General features: G+C 32.2%; 2 protein-coding genes and 1 long non-coding RNA gene across 4 annotated transcripts in view; 2 read left to right on the top strand and 1 right to left on the bottom strand.

Annotated features, from left to right (window-relative positions):
* Window positions 1–24,634, bottom strand: part of LOC149889645 (uncharacterized) — a 51,170-nt gene that overhangs the window by 19,453 nt on the left and 7,083 nt on the right. The gene's annotated exons all lie outside the window — the stretch shown is intronic.
* On the top strand, window positions 10,912–12,879 carry LOC149889647 (uncharacterized). Its single transcript, XM_090085983.1, has 2 exons — window positions 10,912–11,025; window positions 11,094–12,879. Exon 2 carries the CDS (start codon window positions 11,221–11,223, stop codon window positions 11,611–11,613), a length of 393 nt encoding a protein of 130 aa, XP_089942109.1. The 5' UTR covers window positions 10,912–11,025; window positions 11,094–11,220; the 3' UTR covers window positions 11,614–12,879.
* Window positions 18,660–20,541, top strand: LOC149889646 (E3 SUMO-protein ligase ZBED1-like). 2 transcript variants are annotated; one of them, XM_090084314.1, is made up of 2 exons: window positions 18,660–19,937; window positions 20,143–20,541. In XM_090084314.1, the coding sequence occupies exons 1-2, from the start codon at window positions 18,861–18,863 to the stop codon at window positions 20,458–20,460; spliced, it is 1,395 nt and encodes a 464-aa protein (XP_089940440.1). In that variant the 5' UTR covers window positions 18,660–18,860; the 3' UTR covers window positions 20,461–20,541. The 2 variants fall into 2 exon arrangements, with proteins under 2 accessions (XP_089940440.1, XP_089940441.1); XM_090084315.1 differs by having other exon boundaries at window positions 20,183–20,403.

The raw sequence follows: 24,634 nt of genomic DNA, 5'->3' as shown, positions 1-24,634 counted from the left end.
TCCATCGCTCAACGACACAGCTTTTTTCCTCGTTTTCGGTGGAATACAATTGAACACCCAACGCTTTCACATGCTTGTTGTAAAATTCTTTTCCTTTATCCACCCACAATTTGACGCATTTTCTTTCACCGAAGATTTTTTTCAACGCTTCAGCTACTTCAAAGCCTGTTTTACTTTTTAACGGAACGATCCATCCATACTTTGAAAACACGTCGATCACCATGAGCAAATATTTTACACCGTTGTTGAATTTTGAAAACGATTGCATGTCCACCAAATCTGCTGCCCATATCTCATCCATGTCGTTCACAATCACCCTTCTTCTTTTAAAATGATGAATGACCGGTTTGTGAAGCTCCTCTGCAAGCTGATCCGTCCATTTCAAATCACTCACACCCAATCCAAATTTAGCTTTTGCTTTGATGATGGGAGCGATAAGCTTTCTCTCGTTGATCTCTCTTTGAGTAGGATTTGGAATCGAATTCATTTCTTCAAGCATCATCTGATCTGCCACATTTCTGCTTTTAGCGTCGTTTAAATATTTATACGCCAAATCATGGTGATACGCTGCATTGTCCACTCTGTCTACCACTCTTGATACATGTCCGTAGAAGTCAACCTCTTATCCAAATTGGTTCCAGGTCCTGCAAAGTTCATCCCAGGAATGTGCATTTCTCCTGGAAATTTTGCCCATGGAAGCTTGATTTTGCTCGACAGCTTATTGATCGATTCGACCAAGTCACCTCCTTTTGTTTCTTTAGCAATAAACTTGCATTTGGTCGTTCCGCAAGAGTCACAAGTCCCTTTTAACATAGGTCTATTGTTTTTTGTCATCTCCTTTTTCAAGTGAATGGTTTCAGTTTCTCTTTTGCATTTAACGCAGTACATTTTAACATATATAAATAAGTTTTTTAACATAAAAATGGACATTGTTGATTTGTCATATGATAAAGAAAGCACAAGAAATCATAACAAATTCTTTCCAAGAGACATTCGAGGACTCATCGTTGGAAAATCTGGCTGTGGAAAAACAACATTGATGTTAAACCTGTTATTAAGACCTGGATGGCTGGATTATAACCACTTGCAAGTCTTTGGCAAATCCCTTTTTCAACCTGAATATCAAATACTCAAAAAAGGCTTTGAAAATAACCTTCCAAAAGAACTCATTTTCCAATTGCTTAATAAAAACAAGATGAAAAAATTGAATTTAAACCCTAAAGATGTGATTGATGAACTTTCAAGAAATTCTTTCCAAGGATCGAAAAATTATTTTGATAACATAGTGTCAATTTTTCGAAAGTGAAGATGATGTGCCTGATCCTTCCGAACTTGATCGAACAAAAAACAATTTGACGATCTTTGACGATTTAAAAGGAGAAAAGCAAAGCATGTGTGAAAAATATTACACCCAAGGAAGGCACTCCAACGTCGACATGTTTTACCTTGCTCAAAATTTTTTCGATCTTGACGGACATGCGATTAGAACTAATGCCAATTTTATTTGCCTCTTTCCTCAAGACGATGGAACTGTTGGTGAAATTTATAAAAGACACGCCTCATGTGATATGGACATAAAAGAATTTAGAAAGTTTTGTAGAGATTGCTGGTCTAAACATCGTGGATTTGCCGTCATTGATCTCTCCTCTGAAAAAGATAATGGAAAATACCGAAGCGGGTTTGACGATTTTGCCTTTTTCTAACACTGATCATGAGATGATCTAAAAAAATTTACATAACATAAAAATGCCTGGTATTATAATCGATGTGGATGGTAAATCAAGTGTTATCACGACTGAATTTTTAGACAAAATCGTTTTTGAGAAAGGAAAAAGTTATGAAATGGCTTTTCTAGGCTTGGAAACGTACAATAGCATTCCAAACATAAACAGTAAAAACAATTCGTTCAAATACAGCATGAACAATGGTGCTCATTGGGAAACCATTATCGTTCCTGATGGAAGCTATGAAATTAAAGACATCAACGACTATCTGCAAAAGTCAATTAATTTTAAACACGATAAAAACAGCTCAACGTGGAAGCTATATCATTGCAAATAAAATTAACTACTCTTCAAACAATCTTCAAATTGGAATCAACATTAATACTTTAAAATCAAGCATTAAACTTGGTATGAATTATCTGATTGACTTTGACGTGGAGAACAGCATCGCCTCAGTTTTAGGGTTTACTAAAAGAAAATTAAATTCCAATTCCGAATACGAGTCTGATCATATTGCTAAAATTTTAAGCTGCAACACCATCAGAATTGTTAACAACGTTATCGGATCATCCTACATTAATGGAACTCAACTCAATTACATCTACTCCTTTTATCCTAATGTTAACCCTGGTTACAAAATCATCGAAAGACCAATGCATTTAATTTATCTTCCTGTTAAGCTTCTTGAAATTTCAACCATGGTTACTCGCATCATTGATCAAAATGGAGATTTAATCGATTTTCGCGGTGAGGACATTACGATCCGTTATCACATTCGAGAAGTGAAATAAATAAATTTCTTAACTCTATAAAATGTATCAAAACATCAAACTCAACATTTCAAAAGGACAAGCTGACAAAATTAAAAAAGCGTTGCATGATAAAACTGCAACCAGCATAAAACTCACTCATCAAGACTTGAACGGTGAACATGTTCTTGCTGTCACTAGCACACAACTCAACCAAATTAGAAAAGCTTACGAAGCTGGAAAAGGTGTCACGCTCAAACTCAGCAAAAAACAACTCATGCACAACGCAAAAGTAGAAGGAGGATTCATCGGTGCTCTTTTACCTTTACTAGGAACGCTTGCCTCTCGTGCAGCTCCAGTACTTGCAAAAGGTTTATTAGGCGGACTTGCTTCATCTGCCGGCTCAGCTATGGTTGATTCTATCGCTGGACGAGGCGTCAATCATACAAGCTCAGCTAATAAACCCAAAACATTTTACTTGAGCAAAGATGGAAAAGGTATAAAAATAACCAAATTTGGCTCTGGCTTATTCTTAAAACCTTGGATTGGAAATACTCAAGGCGATGGACTCTTAGTTAAAACTGGAAAAGGACTCTTTGTTAAAACTGGAAAAGGACATGAAATAACAGGAGGATTCATCGGTGCTCTACTCCCCTTGCTCGGTACGCTTGCAACCACTCTTATTTCTGGTTCTGGTTTACTTCTCGGTCCCAATTCACCTTTTAATAGCATACCCATTTTAGGCTCCATTCTCTAATTTAAACTTTTTAACAAATTTAAAAAATGATTAACGTTGAAGGAATTGTTTTACCCAACGAAGCCTTAACCAACTTTCAACTGATAAAGGCTGCTAAACAGTTAAAATTAGAAAACTTTCGAGGTGTCCTTGTAAGAGACGAGTTACCGAAAAGACCAAGAAGTAAAGAATGCAAACACTGGTGACTCAAGCACTGGAGGGTTTCATTGGGTGTGCTGGTACAAAGACGGCGATAAGAAATACAGTTTTGATTCTTATGCTCAACCCCCTCTTGTCGAACTGGTTGACTACTTAAAAAGCCCCGTTTATTACAACAGCGAAAGAGTGCAGTTTGGTAATACCTCTTATTGCGGTCACTTGTGTCTTTACGTCCTGAAAAAATTGAATGAAGGTCTTGACTTTCAAAGCATTATCAACACCTTGTGGTAACATTCTTAAAAATAAAGTTTTTAAGAATAACAAACCAACAAACTAACAATAAAAACTACCTGTGCTCAGGCAAAAATGAATAAACATGAAAGCAGGCAGTCAGGCAGGTAGGCACTACAAAGAAAAAAAAGAAGAACGCAAAAAATGCAAAGGGGTCAAAAAGAGCGTGGTTGAAAATAAAATAAGGCATCAACATTTTAAAGACTGCTTATTGAGTGGAAATGAACAGCTTGCAACCATGAATGTTTTCCGATCTCATCTTCACGACGTCTACACTGAAGAAATTAACAAAGTCGCACTCAGCGCTAATGACGACAAAAGAATTATCTTAGATGACGGAATTCACACACTTGCCATCGGTCACTACACAACAAGCTTGTGATAACACTCAGATCAAAAGATTTTTAAAAGGATACACGCTTTTTAAAAATGAAAAACAATCAATATCATCCTTGAATACTGAAAAATCGGCGTTTGAGACATTATTTACATAAAAAATTAAAGCGTTTATTTTGCGTTTTGCATCGGTGTTCATGCTCATGTCCCAGAACCGCCTTTTGCCTATATATTCTAGGAGTATGTACTTTCATATGCCTCGCAAATGTTTTAAGGAGCCGGGAATCCAATATAGGAAAAAAATATCTTAGAATAGTAAATTTTTTTTACTAATATATAAGTTTTAAAATTGTTCCGCAACCCCATCACAAAATATTAGAGAATTTGGAAACCAAAAACTTTCCATTTTTTACTTGCCAGAAATGCATTTTGGTAATATTTGTAACGACTTTTACTTCTTCTATTTTATCAGCTATTAAGGCCCAGCTTAGATTAATATAGTCTGTGTTGATAAAATCTAACATACGTTTTGCACCCATTTGATGCTAAGAGAAAGTCTTTAGCGCTTAAGACGACCACTTCACGAGATTTTACGCTGTTCAAAACAAATCGCTTTAATGACCCTCCTAATCCATCAACTTCTCCTTTACCGTGAGAGGTAGCAAAAAAGTTCCATTCTATACTTTGAAAATGATATATCACAGAGCAATGTTGTATGAATTCGGCCATCTACCTATTTTTGAATTGAGTGCATGGACCATCACTCCATAATATAACTTTTTATATAATCAATGCAATAGAGGTCAAATATTTCACTTAACTATGTAGTAGTGGCGCGTTTTGTTTCATCATTATCGTCGGATATTATTACAACTGATTTTGGCTCTAATTGGTAACAATAGATTACAACTTTAAATAAGGTAATAGTTGACTGCGACCAATAAGCAGCTTAAACAGCATCCTGATAACCGCATGTATAGTTTTGTGAATAATCAAAGTGTATCAAAATTTGGTCTGGTTCGAGATTTTCTTTTTGACTGCAATATTGCTCAGACTGGTGCTTTAGTGAGATGATGCTCAGTAAACTCTAGTAAATTGTCGCGGAAATGTTTAAAAATACCTTTTATGACTCCGTTTTCGGACAAAGAAACTTTCAATAGTTTACTATCATAGTTTCATTAGTTACTCAAAGTTTCAAAAAAAATTTTAACAAGTTTAGTAATAAGATGAATAAACAAACTTCAAATTAAACAATAAACAAAACTGATTTATATTATAACTTGGTTTAAATGATGTAAATCGTTTGAAATGAATTAAATCGTTTGCGCTTAAAGTTTTTTTTTTAAGTAAAGAAGCCGTGATGGGAAAACCAGCATATCGTGATGTTCGTAACGTACTTAGTGACATGCTGAAATGGGGATCTAAAGCACTTTAATGTTTTTTGTTTGAAACGATGATAAAGTATGTATAAGTATCTTTACTTTTACTATGGTTGCAGTTTTAAAAAGTTTGATACGAAGCATAGAAAAAACATTTCGACTTTTTTTTGTGACGGTCGTAACGTCTTGTTTTCATTAATATGCTCTTCTTATAGACCTAGTTAGAGTTCGTTTTTATAAAAAATATTATGCATAATGTTTAATTTTGCCTTTTAGTCAAACTTAGAAGTAATAGTTATTTAAAAAAACAGCACTGAATCTTTTTTCAACGCTTCACAACATGACTATATGTAAACGTCAAAAAATGCTCATATAACCCTTACAACTTTAAAAGTATGTTATAGTATGATAAAATGGTTTTTTTAATAAATTTTTTTCTTAAAAGTATTTTTAAATAGCTGGAAAATAAATTTCATGCGATTATTATTATTCGCCGTGAAATTTTTTTTTTCCTCTTTTACGTGGAATTGCCCATATATATATATATATATATATATATATATATATATATATATATATATATATATATATATATATATACAATAATATTTATCAACCCTCCAAATTAGGGTTGGCATTCGGCATTGCTGACCTAATTGCCTACCTTAAAGCGTCTGAGGTTTGCAACTTTTTTCTGACCTTGTTTATATTTTTAATGGCAAAACGTCAGTGAAAATTATTTTTAGAGGACCTGATGCTAACTGAAAACAGAGTGAATGTGTGTATGTGCCTGTTTGTGTTTATGTATATATTGTGCATATTTTGTATATACATACAATATATATATATATATAGGGGAGAGTTGCCGAAATTGGAACAGCTCCTTAATTGGAACACTTAGCTTTATTTAGAAACTGGAACTTATTCTACTTTCATGAATATTTTTTCTTGTAAAGAAAATAATTTTCTTTATTTTTTGAAACTTCTAGTATTTAAACTTAAAAACTGCACGTATGTGAATAAAATTATTTTTTTTTAAAGAAAAAAATTTTTGCGATCTAATTTTATCGTTGCATTTAAACGATTACAGAAGCTTAACGATATTGAGTTTGATGATAATTTTTTTAAAATTTTAAATTTTAAGGGTTTCAAGTCTATGAGATATTAAGAGCTTATATCGTAAGTTGTCACTTGTACGTAAATATTTTGCTACAACACCATGGTCCTATGTGGCCCAGAATGGAACTTCAAAAGTTGCCGTAATTGAAACGGTCATCTCATAACACGCTACTTGACGTCCGAATTATCAGAAAATTTCATTAGTCCGACTGTATAATATTTTCTAAAGCGAATTTCTTTTATAGACATAGTATTATTGTTAGACATTTGTTGCTTTTTTGGAATTGGTATTTAGTCTTGCTTTAAAGTATGAAATGATTTTTCTTTTATCTTTTAGTAAAAAAAAAAATGTAAAAGTTTTACAAAAGTTATACATTTCTATTTAACGGATAAACTTGTAAGACAACATAAAGTATATACCCAGCATAAGTTTTTTACTGTATATAGAAGTTAATATATAAAGCTGCAAACTTTATATAGTTTATATAGATTTTGATTTATATAGTTAATGATTAACTAAACAAAAATGATGAAAAATAATGATTATATAATGAGTATATAATTAACTTAATCATATATGAATAACAAATAAATATATGAAAAAATAATAAGCCTGTAATAAGATTATAAAACTCTCCTTATGTATCTTCATAGTAATTTGCTTTTATTTTAGATGCAAACACCACGAAAATATGGAAAATGGAAAGTAGAAAACTTGAAAAAGGCTGTTGAAGCAATAAAACAAGGAGAAATCAGCTTAAATGAAGCCGCTTATGAAATTTGTATTCCAAAAGCAACTTTGTCAAGGCATATAAATGAAAAAAACAAAGTTGCTGTTGCAAATGTGAAATTTCATGGTCGACTTACCACCTTACCTAATGAAATTGAAACAGAACTAGCTGATCACTGTTTATTATTAGAATCGATGTACTTTGGATTAAGGATTGATGATCTTCGTCGTCTAGCATTTGATATTGCGGAAGCTAACAACATCACACATAATTTTAACAAACAAACATGAATGGCAGGAAAAAAGTGGTATTATGCATTTATGCAAAGGCACCCACAACTGTCGCTTCGTGGGCCTGAATCAACATCAATTGCACGTGCGCAAGGTTTTAATAAAGAGCGAGTGCAATCTTTCTTTAATTTACTTTCAAAGTTATACATGGAAGAAAAGTTAACTCCAGACAGACTTTATAATATGGATGAAACTAGTTTATCAACAGTACAAGATGGTCAGATAAAAATTATTAGTGCAAGGGGCAAAAAACGAGTTGGAATTATGACTAGTAGTGAACGAGAAAATTCAGTAACAGCTGTAGTTTGTGTATCTGCAGCAGGATTTTATGTTCCACCAATGTTAATATATAAACGCAAAAGAATGAAGCCAGAAATAACAAATGGTGCACCTCCAGGAACTGTATTTAGTACTCAAGAGAAAGGATGGATGTCAAATGAAGGTTTTTTAGATTGGCTCAATCATTTCATTAAAGTTGTTAAACCTTCAAAACAATCAAAAGTTTTGTTGATACTTGATGGTCATGTTACACATTCAAAAAATTTGGCAGCGATATATCTAGCACGAAATGCTGGAGTGCGTATGGTATCACTACCTCCCCATACTACACACAGACTGCAACCATTAGACGTTGCGTTCTTTGGACCACTTGGTACATACTATGATTTGGTGACGCATATAGTCAGGCAGCATCATTGAGAATTGCTATGAAAAGATTTCAGGCTAGTGGGTTGTGGCCTTTGGACATAAATGTATTCACTGATTCTGATTTTACAGCCTCTTCATTTACTGATGTTGGTCCTTCAAACAATCTTCAGTCATCTGAAAGTATAGATGGGATGACAAAACTATCTACAGATAAATCAAGTGAAAAAAAATTAAAATATCATGTTTCAGTTTCAACTTTGTCTCTTTTGCCAGTGGTTTCACTTGAAGTAAAAAACAAAAAAAGAAGATCACGCTTCCCATATAGACGTGCTCTAGAAATTACACCAAGAAATCAAAAGCACACACTAAATCAAATAGCTTCCAAACAAATTAAAAAATCTACAAAAAAAAAGCTCATACTAAATCCAATAACTGCCAAACTATTGCAAAAACCACAGGAAAGCAAAGTAGCACTTGACTCAATCACCATGGACCAAATGAAATTGAGCACATCAAATAAAATCACCATCGCCACCACAGCACACCACATATCACCACTACCATCCCAAGTGCAGAAGCTGCAAGAAAAAAAGACTTATGAATTGCGAAAAAAGGATTAAATATTTGTTGTAATTTTTATTTGTTATTATATCTTTTAAATATCTTTTATTAAAAAGCTAATCAATTAATTTTTCCTTTGAGCCATAAGTTTTATAGCTGTAATTTATTCAAATATTAGAACTGTTCTAATTAAAGAATATGTGTTCCATTCAAGGAGACCAGTTGCCTTTATTGGAACAAAATGGTGCCTTGAAAAATCAAAGTTTATATCCAATAAGGGTGCGATCAATAGAGTCGAATCATTAATAAAAGCATAGTAGGGTTGTATATCTATATTATTTAATTCATAAATGTTTTCATAGTTAAGCCATCTTTGGTTAATAAATATTTTTTCCTAAAGTGTTCCAATTAAGGCAACTCTCCCCTATATATATATATATATATATATATATATATATATATATATATATATATATATATATATATATATATAAATTAGTAAAAACACTTATCTACAAACAACATCGTTCGCCTGAAACACTTTTACTTAAACCAATCAATGATATATTTGAACTTTTTTAGTTAACCGTACCCAAAAAGTTAAAATTGGTAATTCTTGTTCATCTAGCCAAAATGTAAAATATGGAGCACCCCAAGGTACAGTCCTGGGTCCAAATCTTTTTAATATCTAGTTGTGGATATACCAAAATGTCTTGAATATATTTCTAATTGGATGTGTGAATCATTTATAAACCAATCAAAAACAAAAATAATAATTATGGCACCACCTAACATTCAAAAAGATATATTTATTACGGGTACTTTTCTTAACATGCAATACATTTGATTTGTTGATTCCGCAAAAAGTCTAGATATGATGCTTGACAATCAATTATCTTTAAAAACACAAATAAATAAGATTGTTAAAAACTGTTACAATATAATGAGAAAAATACTCAAAACAAAACTATTCTTATCCCATAAAGATCTGTGCACCATAGTATTTTCATTATTATTTTCACAACTATATTATTTTAACTCCCTCTACTTTGGAATTGATAAGATACTATTAAAAAACTGCAGTCTGTTCAGAATTGTGCAGCAAGACTGGTATTTAAAACCAGAATAGAAACTCAAGTAAATAATAAAGAATATAAAACTTGCATTGGCTAAAAATTAGAAAAATAATATATTTCAAGGTCATTTTAATATAGCAGAAATCTATTAAACAGGAAACACTAACGTCATTGTACAATTTAATTCAATACTCTATGTCAGAAAGAACACTAAAACTAAAAGAAACAAAATACAATAATCGTTTCAGCAATTAAGCATTATCCCAGTATGGTCTTAAACTTTGGACTATACTTCTAAATAACATCAGTGACAAAAACAACACAACTATTTTAAATGAAAAACTGAAATCATATTTAATGGTGAATGGAGAACTGTTCCACCAGAAAACTCTTGATTATTAAAATTTCTCGCTTTGTTTAATTTGTTGCACAGCTGAGCAAGTGTCTTGCCAACTTCTGGCAAAACACAGTAGCTGTGGGTAAACCCATGTATTTGCTATTTATTTATTTATATATATAAAAGCCTGTCCAACTTATCTTAATCTACAAACTCTAGAACAAAGAAGGCAGTTAGGGGATATGATACAATAATTTAAAGCACTCAAGGGGGTTAATGAAGTAAATTGGTCTCATATCAATGCACACCACATTCCCTTTTAGCACAAGGACCTGCAAGTAATGTTAAACGCTCTAAATTTTGATATATATATATATATATATATATATATGAGACCGTCAGCTTCAAAACCGGCCCTTTGACATTTTTTTCGAATTTGAATGAAGCACGCCTAATGTTTCGTAATGGCTCGCACTATATTGAAAAATTAAAAAAATGCTGCAAAACCTGTTCAATCCTATAGTTTTTACTAAGTAAAATTCAGCAAATGGTGCAAAACCGGCTCTTTTTGTTTGCGCAGCTGCTTCAAAACCAGTTTATTATTTCAGCCAATAGGAAAGCAGTTATCATACCACGTGATCACAACAGCTGATATTGAAAATACTTTCGTTTTTAACGCTTTTATCCTCTGGAAATTGCAAATTCTTCGTGATTTGTCTTGTCAGTAATAGAAAAAGTAGAAAATATTTATGAAATACTAATTAACTAAACATTTACAGACTTTTTGCGATGGCAAACGATCGAAAAGTAAAAAAACAAGCAGACTGCAGTCACGCAAACGCGTGGCAGACCCCGAAAACACAAAACGAGCAAGGGAGAAGAAAGCTAGGTATGCATTACTGATGAAGTATTATTTGTAATTATGTTTATTAACTTTTAACTTCTATTTTTCTGCAGGTATTCAAAGAAGAGTCCACCAAAAATCCCTTCATGCAAGCACAAATTGGGTGCTTTCCAATGTCACTGCCTGTCACAGAGCGATGTCATCACTTTCAATGAGCGATTTTATCAAACTAGTAAGAAAATGGACCAGGACAACTTCATTTTGAAGCATTGTTCATCCCTACAGCCGAAACGTGTTAAAGGTGAATCAAATAGGAAAAGAGAATTTACTGTAAAATATTTTGTTACAAAGGCTGTCTCTTCCTCTATAAGAATACCAGTTTGTAGGAGAACATTTTTAGGAATATTAGGCATAAAAAAACATAGACTACTTGGAGTTGTCAGTAGATATCACAAATCTGGTACTTCAGCCAAAGAAAGTAGAGATGGAGACAGAAAAGCAGAGAAGTTTGTTGAGAAAAAAGAGAAAGTAAATAAATTCATAGAATCATTTCAAGTTAGTGAAAGGCACTACTGTAGGTCACACTCAAAATGTAGGCAGTACTTACCAGCTGAACTCTCAACTGCTGTATAACAAAAAGTGTGATAGTCAATTAAAAGTTACCAAATGGTTTTTTACTAATATATTCAATACGGAGTATAATCTAGGTTTTGGGAGTTGACACCTGCTCTGCATGTTCTGAACTTAAAAATAGAATCAAAAATACAAAAGATCTCCAAGCCAGAGAAAAAATAGTTTTAAAATTAAACATCCATTGCCAAAGAGCTGATGCATATTTTTGACAAGCTGAGGGAAGAAAGTGATGACCTTGTTACCCTCTCATTTGATTGTGAGAAGAACCAAGTCTTACCTAAACTATCAGATCAAGCTGCATATTATAGGAGGCAGCTCAACTTTTACAATTTTAAAATTGTAAAAGGGAGCTCTCATAATACACTTAACAAAGAAAATATTGATTCTCACTATTGGATAGAGAGGGAGCAATCTAAGGGATCAAATGAAATTGCATCTGCTCTTTATTTTTCTCTGAATAATTTAAGCATGTCTAGCAACATAAAAAGAGTCAGATTGTGCTGTGATGGATGCCCTGGGCAAAATAAGAATACAGTAATGATTGGTATGATCAGTTATTGGCTCCACAATAAAGCTCATCCTCATATTCAAACAGTGGAACTGGATTTCCCAGTGACAGGTCACTCCTTTATCCCACCAGATAGGGTGTTTGGCACCATTGAAAAGGTCATCAATAAGAAGGAGATCATTGTTAGCCCCAAAGAGTATGTGGAGGTCATTGAAAAACATTCTGCAGTTTTCCACTTAGGAGAAGATTATGAAATTTTTGATTGGAAAAGTTATTTGAAAACAGTTCTAAGAAATAATGTTTCTTGGCATTTCAAAATAGCTAGTTGTAAAAGAATCATTGTGTTAAAAAGACCAAGAATAATTGAGGTGAGAGGTGAACCTTTTTATACAGTAGAAGTTAATGCTTTTAAGTCATTGATCAAGAAAGATAAAAATTTAATTCAATTAATTTACCAATCATTCATTCACAAATTAAAATTAACCCGAAGAAAATAAAGGATGTAGAAAAGTTATTGAACTCTCATTATGGTGTTGATTGGAGACAAGATCGAAATCTTGAGTTTTACAATAAAACCATACCTAATGAGGAAATAGATAGCATTGACTCTGATCAGGACAGTGAATCAGAAGAAAATAATGAGCTGTGCTGTGGTGAAGATGGATCATCTGATGTTGATGATGCTGATGTTAGGATTTAGTAATTTAAATTTTGTGAATTTGAAACTATTTTATTGTAAAGAATTTCTTATTATGACATTGACTTGCCTTTTTAATGTGTTTTTTAAGGTGCATATAAAAAAAAGAAAGCTATATAATTTTTGTCTTGCTAATTATTATATAAGTAAATTTAATCTTTTAAATGTTGTTCACACATGTATTTGTGGCCTATACATGTCTAGCAGAAATTTTATGTACACCATAAATTTATTTAATAACACCATATTGCAAGAACCAAAATAAATTTCTCATTAAAAATTTTTTCCTTGTTTTGTTGCTTCTACTATAAAACCCAGGTAGCTAAACTTATATGACATGTGATGCAGGTATTTCTTCAATTTTTATGACCACTAACAATTAGTTACGTTATTGCATTTTAATAGAAATTTAATGCATGGCAAAAATTATTTCGAAATATATTTAACTTTTTAAAAAACATTAGCGGGCTATCCTGCTAAAAAAAAAGGGGGGGGGGGGAGAGAGTTTTCTAAAATTGTCCATAGATGGCGTAAATATACTGAAAAGTGTGTGAAATCGCGGTGGACTTTAAATAACCATGGGTTCCAACGAAATTAATCACAAAACAATTAAAATTTTACTAAAATGTGCAGTGGCTGGATCAAAACCGGCTCTTTTTTGAAAAAAATGCCCTTTAATTAAATATTTCTATTCAATGATTATCACAATTACTGATATTCACATAGAAAACCATTCATTAGTGACTAAACATGAGGTGTATATGTTTTTTTTTATTTTTTTATTTGCACAAAAAAAAAGTGTACCCTGTAAAATTTGCTTTAGTGCAAAGGGCCGGTTTTGAAGCTGACGGACTCATACATATATATATATATATATATATATATATATATATATATATATATATATATATATATATATATATATATATATATATATACAGTGGGCAAAATAATTGTCCGTACATTAATGAAAAGTATCTATATTTGATGAAAAACAATATTTAAAACTATATAGATAGTTATAATTAAGAGTTTTTAAAGAAATATTATAATATTAAAGTAATTTTAAGTGTATTAGTTAAAAATATATTAATATATGAAAAGTTATATAAGTTTATTTGAAAAGAGTTAAAAGTTTAAACAAAAAAATTGTCCGTACACTATGTTAATTTTTAAATTAAAATTAGCTAGAATTAAATTAATATCTTGTTGGACCACCATCAGCTTCAATAACTGCTCTACAATGATTTTTCATTGATGAGACGAGTTTAGACGTAATTTCTTGGTTAATTGATGACCAAACATCTAAAACCAATTCTTTGAGCTCGTTTTTTATTCTTTGGAGCTCGATCTTTCATTCTTTTTTCTACCACCGACCATAAATGTTCTATAGGGTTCAAATCGGGCGATTGTGCAACCCAATCCAACACGTTAATGCCATTTGCAGCAAGATACAGATCCAGCTTTGTGCTTTGGATCGTTGTCATGTTGGAATATAAGTCCAAGTCCTAATTTTCCTGCCGAAGCCACCAAGTTCCGTTCTAATATGGATCTATATAAGTGTTGATCCATTTTCTCATCAATAAATTCAATTTTGCCAACACCGGACGCACTTATGCAGCCCCAAACCATAACATTTCCACCATAAAATTTAAATGTTGCCTTCAAACACTTAATATTATATTCTTCTCCGACTCTTCTATAAACTTTTGCACCACCATCAGCTTCATACAAATTAAATTTACTCTCGTCTGACCAAATAATCATATTCCAGAATGTATCATCCTTCAGAACATGTTTCTTTGCCCACTGCAACCGTTTTCTCTTGTTCACTATGCTGATGAATGGTTTTCTCCGAGGCGTCCGTGCAAAAATATTGGCTTCATGCAGTTTGTTCCTAATTGTTTGTGGCGATAATTTAATATTTAATTCATTTTCCAGCTCTTTTGATACTTCTACTGCATTTTTTCTTCTATTTTGCTCGATTTTCCCAACTATGCACCTGTCAACTCTTGGCGTTGTTGATCTTTTTCTGCCTCGTTCACCATTATTTGCCACTGATTTTGTTTTTAAATACTTTTCCCATATATGTTGAACAGAGCTTGGTGGTATTTTCAACATTTTTGCAACTTTTCTAATGGATAATCCATTTTCCCTATCAAAAATTACTCGTTTACGTAAGTCGATACTTTATTCTTTTCTTTTTCCTTCAATCATAGCCACGTAGTTAAGAAAAGGTTTATCTTTATTTATTATAGTATTATTTAACCTAAAAGTACAAGACATTAATATAAAAATCATTTATAAACAAATTTTTACCTTTTAAATCAAATGTACTGACAATTTTTTGGTTTTAAAATTTTTAAAACTTTTAAATAAGTTAATTATAATTTAAATTGTCGGGAGAAAATTAAAGATCGTTTTTATTTGTTTTCTTGTGCGCTATCTATTGGTTTAATTTATTTTTTTCTATCATTTAAAGTTTTAGAGCTTTTTTCAAAAAACCTTATTTTTCATTAATGTACGGACAATTATTTTGCCCACTGTATATATATATATATATATATATATATATATATATATATATATATATATATATATATATATAAGGGTGGTCAAACGCCCCTTATTTTCGAAAATCAAAAAGCACTGTTTTCCGTGTGCTGTGTGTGTACTCTGTGATTAATAAAAAACAAAATTTAACTCATTTACACAATTTTTAGACTCAAATGGACTCAAAGATCAAATTTTTACCTCAAAAAAACATATTATAACCGGTTAAATAACTTTAAAAAAAGATATTTTTGAGGCACTGTTTTTTATCTGAACTTGTAGGTCTATATGATCATATTAGGCCCAACTTTATAGTTATCGAATAAGTTTTAGACTGTGCTCAAGCGTTGTGGACCCTGAGTTTTGACCCGGTTTCTTAAAAATTTGACCGGTTTTTACTATACCTTTAACTTGCCGATCTGTTTATTTCATTAAGATCGCAAATATTTATGACGCTTTTAAACTTTATTAAAGTCGAAAAATTGATTTTTTCGCAAAGAGAAAAATCAAAAATAATTTTAATTTTTTATTATTTTCCTGTTTTATGTTTTACTTTAGCGGAAAAAATAATATATCTACATTAACAGTAGAAACAAATACAACGTAATATTTAAAATAAAATGGGAAAAGATACAAGATCGAAACATAAAGTTTTGTTGATTAATGATACCATTAAGTTACTACCATCATCTCCATTGCCTACTGGAGAGCAAATTCTGCAATATTTACATGGCAAACTAATTAAAACGAGAAAAGAAAAATTACAACATAAACTCAGTGATATAGTTTCTTGCAAATTTCCCCATGGGAGTTTTGAAATTGGTGCAATAACCCTGGAGGATGTAATTTTCTTAAAAGCACTTGGGTTGTTTCGTCACTGAAGAAAATCTGGAACAGAAGTTCAATTACAATAGTAGCTGATTAATATATTTGTTAAGTATAGCAAATTTTAAGTTTTGTAAACCTATAGCTTTTCATCATGCTAGATTTTTATCAAAAGCTACTACATGACAATAGAACTGCTTACATTTGATTTACAACAATTTGATATAATTAGTGCAGAAAAATAGTAACAGTTCATGGCGCTACTGCACTTTCGCACCCCCCTCCCTTTTTTTTTTTATATATAATTGATTATGATAGAGAATTTCATGCTGATTCAGAAAAATATAAAAACATAGACTTGAAAATCAATGGAAAGTGCTCTAATTCGAAGTCAAAGTTTTAAAAATCCCACTTAAAACGCTAATATTCGCCATTTTTTTTAATAAAAATATTTTTAAACTTAAAGCAATAGAGTAAAATGGGGTCAAATATAATAGTTAAGAATTTTAATGAACTTTTTTTAAGGGAAAAAGGTTTTTAATTTTTTTTTTTTTTTAAAGTTGTAGAGGAATTTGAGCTGTATTTAAATACATACAAATCAAGTAAAAAAAATTTTTAGTTTTTTAAGAAACTTTATTTAATTGAAAAAAAAAATCATTTCATTCTACCACACATTTGGGGAGAATGAAATACGCAAATCTATATGTAAATTAAAACAACACTTAATTAAAAAAAACAAAAAGCAACCAATAATAACAATTAAAAAAACAACCCATATTAACAATTAAAAAAACAACCTAATAAAAAAAACTTTATTCTTGTGATGATTTTAAATCGTAGAGAGGTACTAGAGGCTGAGCTGAGTTGTCACTTTTGCGGCACTTTTTGGTGCAATAAAACTCAGCGCCTTTAACATATCGCTTTGGTATGCATTTTTGACAAAGCCAAACCTTGCATTTAAAATTTTCACACTGGTACCATTTTATATTTTCACTTGTTGAAGCTTCGCATAAAACTTTACGGCACTTTTTACACTTGACTTGGTTTGTAGCTATTAATGTTGTTGGAGTCGCTGTTGTTGCTTGGTTTATTTGCTGCTCGTCATTAAAGCTAAGCTTGCGTTGTTTTTTAGCTTGCTTTGCTGCTTTTTTGCTCTCAGCATCTTTCAATCTCTCGAGTATTGCAGGTTTATTGTGACACTCCCCTTCGAACCTTGGTACGTCTACATTTTTTCGTTTTTTGTGTCAACGAGTTGAATGCGAAACTTTTGTCTGGGCCATTTAAGCACCAATCTTTGTACAGACGTTTTTTAGATTTATTGGAGCAAGACAATTACCAGCAGCATTGATGCAATTTCCAACTGTATAGTGGATTTTTTTCGAGCGGCTCTGAGTACTGAACTATTGCTTATGGCTCTAATGCTCAACTTATGACTCCACCAGTTTATGAAAAGCTTATACCAATCTCTCCCTGATGTACCATTAGGAAACAAATGAGATTGACCTTGGTGTTGCAAATAGTCGGTAACTAGTGTGATGATGTCATTATAAGTTCTTCCAAAGCCCCAATCGGATAATTTGATGAGCGTATCTCCCAAATTGATTCAAATTGATGCGACAATCTCGTGTTTGAACCACTCCCGATTGTTTCACCTATGCCGTGGACACGCCTGTAATGAGTTGCTTTTGGTATGCTGAATGATTGGCAGTTTTGTTAAATGAAAATTCACTGCTTTGTACTTTGGCCAGAGCGAGCGTAACTTGCTCTTCGGTGTATGGTTTTTCTTTTCTCTTTGAGAGTAACTTGTTTTGAGGCATATTTTATATTAGAATAGATTCCCAGCCAACATTGACAGACGGGTACCGTACGGGGCCCATACGGGTTAGCAACTGGGTCCCGTATGGGAAGACCAACGGTATCCCGCCGGATCTTGGCCGCGGTTTCCATATGGGGCCCATATGGCTATGCCTGCTGGGTATCCCGTATGGGTCCCAGTCAAATCCCGTACTTTAAAACCGTAAGGGGCCCATTTGGGTGTGCAACTGGGACCCAGTTGCTAATTTTGGTTAGCATCAAAAAATAATTTTTGAGCAATAAAGAAATTTTTATACCACTTTCTTATTTCTAATCAATGTTTACTCATTGATGATGCCATTTTGTTTTATTTGTCTCAATTATGTCTCTCTTACCTTATAATTTTTGTTTTCGAAATTGTTTTGATCGCGTTGTTGTTTTGTTAATAAATTTATTAAATTTCCAAAATTTTAATATCTTATCCTGATGAACTTTATTTGTTAATAATTTAAATTATGGGTTCAAACGGCAATCAATCTATCCTCAACGGAGCCTTTATTTTTAAAGACGAATCAAAAAAATTGGTTATCTGTAAATATTGTTCCAAAGAATTTGCATATCACCGAAGTCTTACAACGCTTCAGTATCATTTGAACAGTAAACACGTGTTCTTCGCAACTACTAGTAAAAATCAAAACAAGATCGTGAGTTCCTCAAAACAACTTACAATTGAGGACAGTATTAAATCACAAAATGGCGTAAATAAACAAATTTCTGCAGATAAATCAAAGGAAATTACGGAAGCCATTGTTTGCTGGGTTGCCAGTAGCTGTCGACCACTCAACATTGTTACAGATCCAGGTTTGACGAATGTCATTCGAACAGCAACGTCCGACTACAGTTACAATCTTCCCTGTCAAAACACAATTAAAATTAAAATGCAAACACTCTGAAGATGAGAAGAAAAAAAAAATAGACCTCGTAAACATGGCTACTAGTATAGCAATTACCTGTGATCATTGGTCTTCAATGGGTAATGTCAGTTACCTTGGTTTAACATGTCATTTGATAGATAACAACTGGATGTTGAACTCATTTGCCTTAGGTGTTCATCAAACATTGGACCGACACACCAGTGACAATGTTTCAACCCACATCAGAAATATTGCAGATGAATGGGGATTATTTGAAAAAATATTTTCTATTGGTACTGATAACGGTAGAAACATTGTAAAGGCTGTATCAAGTTTTCCCTTCAAACATCTTCCATGTTTCGCACATACCGTTCAGCTAATTATAAAATCTGCCATTGAAGAGACTGCATTTGACATAACACTAGCTAAATGTCACAGAATTGTTGGACATTTTAAACATAGTCCAGCAAATAATATGGAATTACATGAAAATCAGATTGACCTCAACCTGCCACAAGAAAATCTAATTCAGCATGTTGTTACAAGGTGGAATAGCATGTATGATATGCTGAGACGTATGTTGAAACATAAAAAAGCCATCACAGTAACACTTGATGAGCAAAACCATTACTTACAGACTTTGACAGAAAGAGAATGGGAAAAAATGGAGAAAATTGCTGATGTTTTGCAACCATGCAAAGTGGCTTCAGAATTGTTAGGTGGTAATAAATACGTATCTAGTTCAGTGGTTTTACCAATTATATGCCACTTATCACGTAAAATGGTTATTCAAGATGATGATCCTCGTTACATTGCGCTATTTAAAGAAAAATTTGTAAATGAAATGGAGCGCAGATTTAATGATTTTTCGAATGATAGTTGGTTGCAAATCTCGTCAGCATTGGATTCAAGATTTAAAAATTTATCGTTTATAGCTTCAAATGAAAGATCAAATGTCTGGCAGAGATTATCGAAGCTTCTTGAATCTGTTCCAGACCTCAGACCAGTATCAATAGAACAAGAACCAAAAGAGGTGAGCATTTTGTAGTAATAAATTTGATATTGTTTTTTTATTGAATTATTCTAATGACATAATAATAGATTCAAAATTGCATTTATTAAAATAATCGTTTTAATGATAGATAAAACTCTATGAGTACTATAATATTAATTGAAATAGTTAGATAATATCTATATGCTTTATTTATGGTAATATTTGAATAATTATTTTGCAGCAGCCATCAGCAAAAAATTTTAAAATGGCATTCAATCTACCAGATCTGGATGAAGTTGATTCCCCAAGTGAAGATGAAGTGAGTCGATATCGAAAAGAACCCTGCGCCAAAATGGATTCAGATCCTCTTCAGTGGTGGAAGCTACATCAAGGTTCATATCCTCGATTAGCAACAATCGCAAAGAAATATTTGTCAGTTCCAGCGACTACAGTTCCATGCGAAAGACTGTTTTCAACCGCTGGATTCATTGCAGACAAGCACAGATCATCTCTGCTGCCAGATTCATTGAACATGTTATTATGTTTAAAAGACTGGCTTTAAGAAATTTTTTGTTTCAAGTTTTTAAAATATTTTATTTTTATTGGTTGTATTAGAAACAATATAAACTATAATTAGAACTTTTTTATGATGTTTTATCATTTGCATGCAAATAGATCAAATGATTTAAAAAACTTTTCCTGTTTGTTTCCTTTATTTATTTAAATTATAATGTTCGATTAATCGCGCGATTAATTATGATCAAAAAATTTAATCGTGCGATTAATTGCGATTAAAAATTTTAATCGCATGCAAGCCCTAGTATATATATATGTATATGTGTATATATATATATATATATATATATATATATATATATATATATATATATATATATATATATATATAAATTAGTAAAAACACTTATCTACAAACAACATCATTCGACTGAAACACTTTTACTTAAACTAACCAATGATATATTTGAACTTTTTAAGTTAACCGTACCCAAAAAGTTAAAATTGGTAATTCATGTTCATCTAGCCAAAATGTAAAATATGGAGCACCCCAAGGTACAGTCCTGGGTCCAAATCTCATTAATATCTAGTTGTGGATATACCAAAATGTCTTGAATACATTTCAAAATGGATGTGTGAATCATTCATAAACCAATCAAAAATAAAAATAATAATTATGGCACCACCTAACATTCAAAAAGATATTATTATTAAGGTACTTTTGTTAACAAGGAATGCATTTGATTTGTTGATTCTGCAAAAAGTCTAGATGTGACACTCGACAATCAATTATCTTTAAAAACACAAATAAATAAGATTGTTAAAAACTGTTACAATATAATGAGAAAAATACCCAAAATAAAACAATTCTTATCCCATTATTATTTTCACATTATTATTTTATTGTAACTCCCTCTACTTTGGAATTGATAAAACACTATTAAAAAAACTGCAGTCTGTTCAGAATTGTGCACCAAGACTGGTATTTAAAACCAGAATAGAAACTCAAGTAAACAACAAAGAATATAACAACTTGCATTGGCTAAAATTAGATAAGTAATATATTTCAAGGTCGTTTTAATAATGCAGAAATCTATTAAACAGGAAACACTAATGTCATTATGCAATTTAATTCAATACCCTATGTCAGAAAGAACTAAAAGAAACAAAATACAATAATCGTTTCAGCAATCAAGCATTCTCCCGTTATGGTCTTAAACTTTGGAATATACTTTTAAATACCATCAGTGACAAAAAAAACAAAACTATTTTTAATGAAAAACTGAAATCATATTTAATGGTGAATGGAGAACTATTCCAACAGAAAACTCTTGATTATTAAAATTTCTTGTTTAACTTGTTGCACAGCTGAGCAAGTGTTTTGCCAACTTCTGGCAAAACACAGTAGCTGTGGGTAAACCCATGTATTTACTATTTATTTATTTATATATATAAAAGCCTGTCTAACTTATCTCAATCTACAAACTCTAGAATAAAGAAGGCAGTTAGGGGATATGATACAATAATTTAAAGCATTCATGGGGGTTAATGAAGTAAATTGGTCTCATATCAATGCACACCACATTCCCTTTTAGCACAAGGACCTGCAAGTAATGTTAAACGCTCTAAATTATATATTGTTATAATTTAAGTAATAATGTAATATAACATTCATGACGTCACTTCTGAATATTTCTGACGTCTTCTGATTATTACAGTTATTAGTAACGCTATTTATAAAACCTGTTATACATACGGTTATTAGTTACACTATTTTATTTTACGATAAATGTTTGTGTTTCTTGTATAGCCTTTTTTCTTATATTTGATAAAAGCCAAAATATGCACGAGAGACTTTTTTATTATGGTTTACAACAATTTTATCAAATATAAGTTTTATTATATATAAATATAAATCAGTATGGATGCCAAAATATTCAAAAAAGTACTGTGCGACGAACCAAACGAAGAAGACTATATATACTGGAAAAAAATGCTATCAATTAACCTAGATAAAGCCGAAATACCAGAGGATTGTAAACTTCAAGTCTTATTCGTTCTATGCGGAGTGAAGGCTTTTACGATAATTCAGGATGTTACATCATACGACGATGCAATCAAAATTCTTGATAACAAGTATCAAAAACGATCGACAGCGATCATGATGCGCCATAAACTTTGCTCTTTTAAACAAAAAGAAGGAGAATCGATTGAAAGCTTTATGAGTAACTTGAAACAATTTTCCAGAAAATGTCCAACAGAACCTCTGACAGCAGAGCAACATAGTAACCTACTAATATGTGACGCTTTTATAGCTGGTATTCACTCACCTTCTATTCGTCAACGACTGCTTGAAGCTACAGATGACAATCTAGAGTCACTTTATAAAACAGCTCTTACGATGGAATTGGCTACCGAAGATGCCCTTAATTTGACAACAACTATAACAGCTACTACCACGCTACCGACTTTTGCAGCAAGTCATAATCTTACCAAATCTCCCTGTTTTTGGTGCGGTAATGATCCACATCCAAAAATCAAATGCCCTGCACGAAACTCTACATGTACACATTGTCATAAAAAGGGCCACTGGGCAACTGTCTGTCTTTCTAAGAAAGAAAACAAAACTTACACCAAAGCAGCAGTTGTTAAAGATAACGATAAGGATGATAACACAATAATATCTACGGTCATAGCAGCAATTGACTCACCTGATAGACTAATTAACGTCACCATAAACGAAAATCTAACATATGCACTGTTAGATACTGGGTCCGACAAAATTTTCATTACATCAAAACTTCTTCGACAATGGAAATTTTCATACGATACTCAATCTACCTCAAAGGTATCACTAGCAGATAACTCGACATTAAAAGTTAAAGGTATCTTCCATGGTTCATTATTACTGGCTAGCGAAAAACTAAAAGTACAATTCCTCGTTGTGGACAACTTGGTGGCACCAGTGATTATTGGAATGGACGTGTTAACATGTCATTCCTCAATGACCATCAATTTTAAAGGAAACAAAGAGCCTCTAAAATTCTGTTTAGCAACAAAAAGTATGAAATGTTCAACATACGCCTTAATACCTGGAATCGATATTAACAAAATAAAACCAATAGCTACAACCTCACGACGTATTCCCAAAAATATCTCCGCCATAACAGATGAAATAAACCGCTTACTAAAAAAAGATATAATTCAAGTAAGCCGCAGCCCTTGGCGAGCTCAATGTTTTGTAGTATCAACAGGAAATAAAAATCGCCTCGTGATCGATTATTCTAATACAATTAATTTACACACTCCGCTCGATTCATACCCTACACCACGAATCGATGACTTAATAGCAGTCCATAAAATTTTTAGCACAATCGATCTCAAATCGGCGGATCATCAAGTGAGAATACGACCCGAAGATTACAAACTAACCGCATTTGAAGCTAACGGCAAACTATATGAGTTCAAACGCTTACCCTTTGGATGTACAAACGCGGTACCAATCTTTCAAAGAGTAATGGATGAATTCATTCAGGATAATAAACTTGAAAACACATACGCTTATACCGACGATATAATCATCGGTGGAAAAGATGCCCAAGAACACGATAAAAATCTTAGTCGCTTTCTACACGCAGCTAAAATCGCCAACATTGAGATAAACGAAGAAAAGAGTAATTTAAAAAAAAATCATATCGAATTCTTAGGCCATATTATTGAAAATGGAACTATAAAGCCAGACCCAAAAAGATACGAAGCACTGATAAATATGCCTGAGCCAAGATCGTTAAAAGAGCTAAACCGAATGATAGGTTTATTTGCTTATTACGCTAAGTGGATACACAATTGCACAGCATTAACTCTCCCACTTACCCAAGCAAGAGACAATTTTCCAACAAAGGGTTTAACTCCACATGCTAAAGAAGCAATAAAAATAATTAAAAATAAACTTGTAGAAGCTTGTCTAGCCTCCCCTAATTTAAAAGTTTCACTAACAATAGAAACTGATGCCTCCGACTCAGCACTCGGAGGAACACTATTACAACTTGGCAGGCCCGTTGCCTTCTTTTCACGGACATTAACTAATGCCGAAAGGAAGCATGCGATAGTGGAAAAAGAAGCGGCTGCCATTATGGAATGCTGTAGAAGATGGAGGCATTTGATTAACTCAGTACCCTATATTTATATAACAACCGACCAAAGATCCATTTCCCTTATTT

This window comes from Hydra viridissima, unplaced genomic scaffold, assembly GCF_058129835.1.
Source record: "Hydra viridissima isolate aposymbiotic clone 2 unplaced genomic scaffold, HvirCarnegie_v1 scaffold_4, whole genome shotgun sequence".
Lineage (NCBI taxonomy): Eukaryota > Metazoa > Cnidaria > Hydrozoa > Anthoathecata > Hydridae > Hydra > Hydra viridissima.
The sequence above is the reverse complement of the archived record's forward strand: the minus strand, read 5'-3'. Positions and strand labels throughout refer to the sequence as shown.

Bases quoted from the DNA above. Each gene is read 5' to 3' on its own strand.
- LOC149889647 (XM_090085983.1), top strand. From the start codon at position 11,221: ATGGACCAGGACAACTTCATTTTGAAGCATTGTTCATCCCTACAGCCG.
- LOC149889646 (XM_090084314.1), top strand. From the start codon at position 18,861: ATGTCATTCGAACAGCAACGTCCGACTACAGTTACAATCTTCCCTGTC. The intron at 19,938-20,142 runs GTGAGCATTTTG...ATTTTGCAGCAG, and splicing joins TAGAACAAGAACCAAAAGAG to CCATCAGCAAAAAATTTTAA.